At 33.0% G+C, this 9,436-nt stretch overlaps 1 protein-coding gene across 1 annotated transcript; it reads right to left on the bottom strand.

Annotated features, from left to right (window-relative positions):
- Positions 1 to 3,853: 3,853 nt before the first annotated feature.
- On the bottom strand, positions 3,854 to 6,780 carry LOC8283455. Its single transcript, XM_015725924.3, has 2 exons — positions 6,196 to 6,780; positions 3,854 to 5,403 (listed from the first exon to the last, which is right to left on the bottom strand). Exons 1-2 carry the CDS (start codon positions 6,274 to 6,276, stop codon positions 4,306 to 4,308), a joined length of 1,179 nt encoding a protein of 392 aa, XP_015581410.2. The 5' UTR covers positions 6,277 to 6,780; the 3' UTR covers positions 3,854 to 4,305.
- Between the last annotated feature and the right edge of the window lie 2,656 nt (positions 6,781 to 9,436).

The following is a 9,436-nucleotide window of genomic DNA, read 5'->3' as shown; positions in this document are numbered from 1 at the left end:
TAGCACAGACGAAGAAGGCAACAAGATAGAAGTCTCAGACACTGCACAGGCAGAAAGCCTGTGCAGAGTTCTTCCTCACAGACTTCCAGGAAAAGAAGCAACCATTTCTACCAATGAGAAAGGCCACTTCAACCTTTCCTGAAGCAGAATAGGACGTTAGAAATAGGTTCCAAGGCAACCGTTGTATAGGAGTAGGCTACCGTTGAAACAATGTATATATAAGCAAGAACAATCAATCTATAAAATCAGAATTCACATGTACAATTCATCATCTTTATTACTTCAAACTTCAACAGGAACTAAACAAACCAGACCTACTACAAGTCGACTGTGGACACAAGCCAATTCCTCCATAAAGCACAAATGAAATGATATCCTCAAACTTCAACCAACAGAAGCTACAGGCCTTGGAACAAACTGAATAGATACTAATCAATCCCCAAAATATCCTCTAAACTTCTGAAAATGGTGATAGAGATCATCTTGCAATTTACACAGAAGTTCGATTGTATCTAGTCGTGGACCTTGTTCACCAACACCTTCAACTTCCCCTCCCCCTATTAGCTACCGCCAATCAACGGAATCCCAGAGGACAGCAGCAGGTGAAAGAGGCGGACACCAGCGCAAAGAAGCTCAGCCAATCACTGGCCACTTCAGCATAACTTTGCATCAAGCGAAACACTGACATACTCTTGTCAATACAAGATAGAGACAAAATCCTCTTAATAAGTCTTAGGTTGTGTTTTTCTATTACTTCCTAATCTTCTTTTTTTCTCTTCTAACTTTTTTAGGGTTTACATTCTTTTTCTCTTTTTCCATAATTGAGAGTTTAGTTCTATGTCCTTTTAAATTGAAATGCTAACTATTACTAAATTAAACAATCATTGTATCTTAAAAGACCATCGTTGTCTTAAGGACCTAGAGCCAAACTCTAATCTTCATCGCATTTATTACACGCATTAAAGTTTTTTTTTTTCTTTCTAAGTAATAAATAAAATTTTATTTCGTACTATTTAATCTACATAAAGAACATTTTAAATTTACTAGAATAACATTTTGGATGCTTACTGTTTGTTCGGATCTTTTATGTAAATTCGAAAGGCAATACTAAAGATTCAATGGTTATTGTCAGTTCTCATTTTTAGTTTTATTCAACTATTCAAACTTCACCCAGTTGTCCAAATTCTATGACAATAATCTTGGTGACCATAGATATATGACAGTATAGTCTATAGTATAGAGCTGGAAATTAAAGACCATCAAGGTTACCTTGAATCTTATTACATAGTTTCTAGGGAGTTGCAATATGACAGAGTAGTAATAAGAGATACATTACAAGTAATAGTAGGGAAGGCAGAGAGGTTACAGGCAAACACTAGGCAAGACATAACACATCCTTTTATTTTTAAAGAAGATTTCCGGAGTGCTCATGCTCATAAGATAGATAATTCAATTAGTAATTCGTGCAGCCACTAAGACTCCAATTGAAGTTACTTTCATAGGATTGGCACTGGCCAGCATCAGTACCTCCCCAGTTGCTATATCCATACCTTGTTTCCTCAACTCTCATTGCGTTTGCCGGAGTATGCACCATGGCAAAAGCACCAGTACTGAATTCAGCATCCATACTTGCATTGTGACACATGCTATTCTCCAAGAATTGGGTTTCATTCATGCAAGAAACAGGCTTCTTTTTGCCACCTGAGGCATGGCTGAATTGACCATTCATGCCACTGGAGCCATAACAACCATTCTGGTGCATTTTCTGAGTTTTGTGCATTTTCTGACCTAGAAGCATATCCTGCCGATGCATAGCGTTGCTCCCATTATTCAACACGATTTCATCATCCATACTCGCATTATGATACATGCTATTCTCCAGGTATTGGGTTTCATTCTTGCAAGAAGCAGGCTTCATTTTGCCACCAGAGGTTTGGTAGAATTGACTATTAGTACCCTGGGAGCCATGCCAGCCGTTTTGGTTCATTTTCTGACCATGAACCATATCCTGATGTTCAGTAATGTCGCTTCCATTACTGAACATGATTTGGTGCTTTGAGTGCTTAGGAGGGCAAGGCCCAGCTGGCTTCATCTGCATGCTGGAGCCATAGCTGTAATGCTCCTCGCTCCCATAGTTCCATGATTCTTCATGCATGGAGAATCCCTGCTGTTGATAACCAAAAGCTGTTCTCATTTTTGCTGGATTTGATTTGTGATGACTAGCAATGTGTAAGAGCTGGATTGCTTGGCTGTGCATTTCCGTGTGTGGATCAAAGTGATATTTATAGGCTTCAAGTACAAAATGTTTTGACTACAAGTAGGATGGCATCTTATTCTGATAAAAAAGTGCACATAATCATTTTCTATACAATTTGCAGACGAGTGATAGGTGCAAATTTTCCACTAAGAGTATAGATGTATTCCCCAATTTGAGTGGATACTAAGCTTGTCAGGATTCCAATACCAAAGAAAATGCATATTTTTCCAGAAGAAAGCAGGATATGATTCACATTCACATTCTGTACACACTCCTTTATTTTCATTTTCCAAAAAAAAAAAAAATATATATATATATATATATATATATATAATAATAATTGGAAAGGTTGTACATGTGTACAAGAAGATGGTAACCCATTGCCTCAATGGTTAAATATTTGACATTGATAAGTTTTAGAACTTAAATTTCTCAGACTAACTCCTTACAGATAATAATACAAAGAATGTTTACCACTCTGATTATTATATTTATTATCCTAACTGAATCATTCTGATTAATTTAAAGGGTAGAACCAAAGGGTAAATCCAGTTTGTCATGTAACTCTTGGTTAATTGGACCACCAAAAAGGGAAAAAAAATAAAATTGTTTTAGTTTCATAACAGAAACAGGGGAATGGTTCTACCACAATGATGTGTTCTTACCCATCCACTGGAAGAAAAAAAAGATGTTTTATTCTCCAAATTTGATCAGAAATTCTAATAAATTTTTGTGCTCTAAGAATCTATCTTCACCAGATTCATCCTTTTCACAATAAAGAATATTGGGTCATGTTTATGAAACGTGGACATGTACCCATTGGCAATTCTTTAATCCCAATCCAACCACCTGGTTGTTTGTTCTAGTTCTATGACCAATCTAGCCCTGCCATTCCAGCCAAATACTAATTAAAATTAGAGACATACAAATACTGTCCCTCAATTATTTATTTTTAATTATAGGTAAACTAAGTTAATTTACAGAAAAATGAAAGCCAACTACTGATATGCAGTGGGGGCCCAGATGCCAACACCAATAGCTAAGAAGGTGATCATGCAAAGAAAGAAGAATGATTAACTTGGTATCCATTGCCAGCTTCATTGCCAGAAAGGCAAGTGACCTACTTCTCAAAGTTCAACTAGATTTGGAAGAAAACCATTTATAGAAGATGGTCCACGACCAAACCGAAAGAAAGAAAGAAAGTTTCAGACATCTCTGGTGTAACGAATATAGGGTAAATAACAGCTTAACGGTCATCTCTGTGATGACCTACAACACATCATGATGAATTATAATAATAATAAGATGCAAAAGTAAAAGACATCACAGTAGCCACTTGACAACCAGACATGTGGAATCTTTGCAGCATGTTCGTATACTGGATTTATTTGTCATTATGCAATTAGTAAAATCTCATATTCTTTCTTTCCTCCAACCAATAGCCGAGAGACAAGGAGGCGCCGTCCCATTTCGGCCACCTTAGACAAGCCTGCCTCTGTTATGGTGATGACTGGTGAGCGCTTGAAATGACTCAACAAAATGTTAGAGATAGATCATAGATATGAATTTGTTCCAAGCATATGACAAGGAGAAGAATTGTCGTCAATATAAGATCTAAATGCAATCAAATAATCATTGTGTTAAATGACAAGAATAAATTGTCTCACAACAAAACTTCCCTACACAGGGAAATCATCAGAACCTCAAAACTATATATTAGAATACTTGGAGAATCAAGTTCTACCAATGCTAACAAGTACACAAACGCCCAGTAATGACTTGGCTACTACCATCCACAGCAAGTTCCGCACCAGGTCAAGTTCCGCAAGCTCTGCATTGAATAAAAACCAAATCCAGAAGAAAGCTATATACATAATTTGACCCCATAAAATTTCCAAGAAGTTGCCCAACTCTCCAAACATTTTTCCCAAACTTGGTCGGCGCATCGCAGTTGTCACATGTTTGGTTGGACCTTCGCATGGAGTCGCACAAGCCGCACCTCTGCCTAAGCTTTACATAAACAGATATTGGAAGGTTATTTATGATAATTACCCACTTTCTCTCATACAATTCCCAGGCAAGAGAAATCTGTACTCATCAGCATTCTCTATTAAATAAGATGGAAGGTGAACAGCTGAGTAAGAATGAGGAATTGGTCCCATTTTCCCAATGATCTCTTTGAATGTGTATTCTTCTGGAAGCATATCAAATAGGTCAGCACCCTCACAGATTTTTCTTTGCACTCTTTCAGGGTTTAGAAAACGCTTGAATCTGACTCTATCGTAATGGCTATAAGCTTTCATCTTGAATATAAACTCACTTATACGGCGGAAACAAAAGCTGCAATGCCATCCTGCATCTGCCAAAATGTCATCTGCCTGGCGGTAATGTGCATATCGTGTCTTTCCTGTCTGATACCTATGGACTGAAGCTCTCCAGCTATTATTATCCACAAGAAACTCAAAAGAGTAGAGATAATTCTTCAACCGAAGATGAAGAATTTGAGGTATGTCGTCACACCATCTCAAGAGATTGATAGTATGCCTACTTGGTATCTCATCTACATCTGACATTATCAGCAAGTCATCATCAGAAATCCCTGCAACTTTGATAAGCTGATCCAATGCTACTCGCTGATATGCCTCTTCAATAAATGGGTTCTCTCCTTTCCTAAATCTCCCTCCAATCATTCCATATGTCAATCTGGGCTCAACAAATTTGAACTGATCTCGATGGTTGGCAAAATAGAGGAGCTTTTCACTGCCAGTAAACGTTGAATTAGATTCAAGAAGAATGAATTGTGTCACATAAGGGTACAATTCTTTCCAGCGAACTGTGAGGATGTCCAGCTCATTACTGAACAACACTGCATCATAAACACGTCTTGGAAACTCACGAACCTTCCAACCATGGAGCTTGCAGAGGTTATGCATAGAAACATTCTCGTGATAGTAATGTGGAATTTCATTAAAGCTTCTAGGCGGTTTTTCCCACAAGGGCCGCAGGAAATATGAAATCTTTTGTCCATGCACATAAATACCATAGACACATGTTGGCACGAGAATGAATAAAAATAATAATGTCTTTAGATCAATGCCACGGAGGATACACCGAAGTCTGTTCATACTCAAAACCCTGCCTGAGTCCTGCATATTAAAGGAACTTCAATTTTCAAAATTTCGTATTTGTTTTAGAAGAAAGCACAAAGTAAAGCAACTTTTCTATCCAAGATATTTTGATCTTTAAAAAAGTTCAAGCAAAAAACTACCAATGATAACCATATTTTTTAAGCAAAAAAGAAAAGGACCCTTGTGTTGCATTTTAATTTTCTGCCTGCAGTGAAGCTCAGTATAATTCCAGAGAAGGATGAGAGAATGCACATGATCATTTCTCAAAGACGAATTGATTTCAAATATGCTTCACTTTCTTACATATTTTCCAAATTAGCATAGAAGGAAGTGAAAAAAGCAAATTAGTTACAATTTTCCAGCAAGCAAATAGAACACCCAAACCCCAGCTTTTATGTACACAAGCATGTGTTTTCTCTTAGTTTTGAAGATATTAAAGATTTTAGTGACCAATTTCAATGAGAACAGATTCTATGGTTTCCCAATCAAATGTCCCCAATTTCTTAAAAAATCAACCTTGAGTTTCAAACCCCCAAAAACAATGGGAAGATAAATTCATATCATGTATAATATGGAATCTGGAATTCAAGTAGCCATAACAGAGACATTAACCTCCAGCTTAAATCACAGACACCGGCATTATATGATAAAATTTTGATTTCAAAAATCAAAGATCTAAACTTTAAGATATCCCCTTCCTAGCCAATTGTCAAGAACCATAAAACGGAATCCTAAACAACAGATCAATTGGATTGTAATAAACCCATATTAAAATAAAATAATTTAAAAAAAAAATAAAAAAAAAATTACCTGGCCACAAACATCACCACAAATATCATCAGTCTTCTTGGAACAGTAATGCCCACCATTTTCACTCATCATCCACCACATTTTTTTCTTTGTTATTTCTCTTTTCTAATAAGATATTTTAATACAAATTGGAAGCAGATCAACACCCTATCACCCAAAAATAACAAAAAGTCCAATCCTAAAAAAAAAATCAATATTTCTGTAACTTTCCAAAAAAAACTTCCCTCGATCTCCGGTTCTCCAGCAGCCGCAAAACCAGCAAAATTTAGCCGTTAATTCTCCCTCTAAAACTGACTTCTCTTTTCTAAACCAACCACAATAAAAACACAGACTTTAGCCTCAAAAAGAAATAATAATAATAATATCTAAAAAAAAAAAAAAAATGGAGGCTGTGTTGTTAATGGGTGGCAGTTGTAAAGACTATGTTTATGTCTAATAGGTTTCTTCTTCAATAACTTATAACAAAAGATTTCAGGGAGAGTGCGAGTGAGAAAAAGAAAGAGCCGTTTGTATTGTTATTATATAGATTAAGAATATAATTGCTTATTGACTAGACTGCCCCTCGTTTTATTATCGCATAGGCGAAAAGAATAAAATAAGAATCTTGGACAATATAGTAATTTAAAGCTTCCAACGCGTCTACGACTTGCTCAAGACAACTGTCCCTCCCTCGCGTCGGAGAGGAAGAAGAAGTTTAGGAGTGTCTTTAATTCTTTTAATTTAATTTTTTAAAATAATAAAAGTACAGTAAGGTCATTTTGGTCATTTTATAAACAAAATGGTTTGGACTGGACGTTGCTTCAGTGATTGCACATGGTAACTGAATTTTTATTTTTCCTTTTTCTTTTTTCCGTTTTATTTGATTGATTCAAAAAATTCGTAGTACAAAATAATATCTGAAGGCGTTAACTGCTTATTAAAGGTATGCTCTCCAATAAATATGGGGGAAAAGCTACCCAATAATATCTTCTTCTTTTTTTATTATTTTTTTCTATTTTAAAATCTTAAACCTTATGCTGCATCAATTTGATATTTGAATATGAAATAGAAATGGTGGAATGTAACAAGATTCATGCTAATGTTTTGTGTTTTTTTTTTAGGTGTTTCTTTTCTTTGCTTCATTTTTGTGGGGTGGGTGAATCCTACCAAATATTCTATATTCTCCAATTTTAATTACTAAATTTTTGTATTTTTTTTGCCAATATAAACTTTTAAGTTTATCTATAAATCTTTATAGAAAGATTTCGTATTATTTAATTTTCATCTTTTTTAATTCAGTCTAATCATACCGATGACTCGAAAACTAATAGATTTATATAATAAAAAAATATCAACGATTCACTTTAATATTTAAAAAATTTCGTAGATGAAACAAAATAAATAAATATCCATGATAATTAAGCTAACTAAGTATCATAAGTTTTTATAAATTTATATGTTACATCAATAACTATACTGAAACAGTAAGCTTTTTTTAATTTATTATTAAATTCAATACATTTATAAGATGATATAATAATATAAAAATTACATTTACATGTTCCACTGATACTATAAATTAACAATTTATTGATATTAGATGCATATTATATGGATGAGTATTTTCAGTCGAATAAAAGCCTATAATGAATCTATAATTTTATTTATTTATTGGAGTACATTCAAACCTAACACCTCTTACTTCCGATGACAAACACTCTTGCTAGTTAGAACTAAACCTTAAGAATATTGATAAATAATCTCATTAGATATTTATAAATAAATTAATTAAATTTAATATTGATGAGCAATTTGATTGGATCAATATCAATAAGTGAATATATTTATGATTTTATTAATAATGAAATTTAGTTGTTTTAATAAGTAAGTTTATTTGCTAGTTTTATTAAATGATAAAACTAAAAAAATATAACAAAATTTAATAAATTAATAAGTATTAATTCTTATTAACTCACTATTAATAGAAAATCGATCTCTCTACTTTCCAATAAGAATACTGATTTAATCTTGATTCTTATGGTGAGCAGCATAATTATGTTTGTAAATTAATGTAACATTTCAATAAAGCATAATTATGTTAGCATTTTATTATATAAATTCATATTTTTTTTGAAGTAAAACTATACAAAATAGAGTTTCAAAAGTTTGCCTGCCTCATCGTGCTCATACTCTATTATGGCTGAATTCCATAAACAACAAATCAGTCAGAAGAAATGTTAACATGTATATACAGATGACTCTAGGCTCTAATTTCTTTTAAAGAAAAAAAAAAGATTTAAAACCTATCACTAATTAATCTTCCAATCTTCAATTTTTATTAAACTCTTCAAACCTCAAAGTTTATTGAATTTTATATTTAAACTAAATTCAACAAACGAGTTGATTTTAATAAAAAATTTAAAATAAGTATTACTTAGTGTAGGTGTATTTTCCTACATGTATATCAAGTTAAAAAATGAATGATATAAATTTATTAGTTTCAAATAATTAAATGTGTCAATCATCTAATATTAAATATAAAACAAGACTTACATATACGCATCATTCATTTATTCATTATAGATTGTATAGACGAAAATTATTTATAATTTTAAATATGTTACCCAATAATTTAGTGGTGCACTTTTAAAATGTTTAATTCATAATTTACTTAAAAATAAAGAAGAAACAAATTTAGGCTTGAAGGATTAAAATGAAAAATCTGAAAAGTAGAAATACTAAAGTGATAAATTTCTACTGTAGCCTTGACAAATCCTTGCGGGGCCTTAACAAGTGGAAGAGAATAGAGTTGCAGATGCAGAGGTAGCTCATTGTCATAAATATTTAGTTGAGTAAGTAAATTTTGCAGTGGTACCCTTCATTTGTACCATTCCAAACATCTAAGACTTAAACTTTCACAGACACCAAGTAAAGGGCTGCCTGGTGGCCAGGGACCTTAAAATTTCAGAGTGGATCTTGAGTTTGAGCCTCACCTTATCCGTTTCTATAATTGTTCGAAAGAAATAAATGATATCGTGAGGGCAAAAGAAAGAAAATGATTGGATTTGCTTTTAATTTATTATTGAAATCTATAATTTTTTTTCCTTTTTTTGGCAGTTTTGGTTGTTAGAAAAAATAAGTTTTGTTTTTCTTTTTGTTTAATATATTGTATAGTCGATTCTTTTATAATTAATATATTTAGGAGAAACAGCTATTAAATATTATAACTTTTTTTAATTTAAAATTAATTATATAAAATAAG

Source organism: Ricinus communis, chromosome 7 (genome assembly GCF_019578655.1).
Source record: "Ricinus communis isolate WT05 ecotype wild-type chromosome 7, ASM1957865v1, whole genome shotgun sequence".
Lineage (NCBI taxonomy): Eukaryota > Viridiplantae > Streptophyta > Magnoliopsida > Malpighiales > Euphorbiaceae > Ricinus > Ricinus communis.
This window is presented reverse-complemented; position numbering and strand designations above follow the sequence as displayed.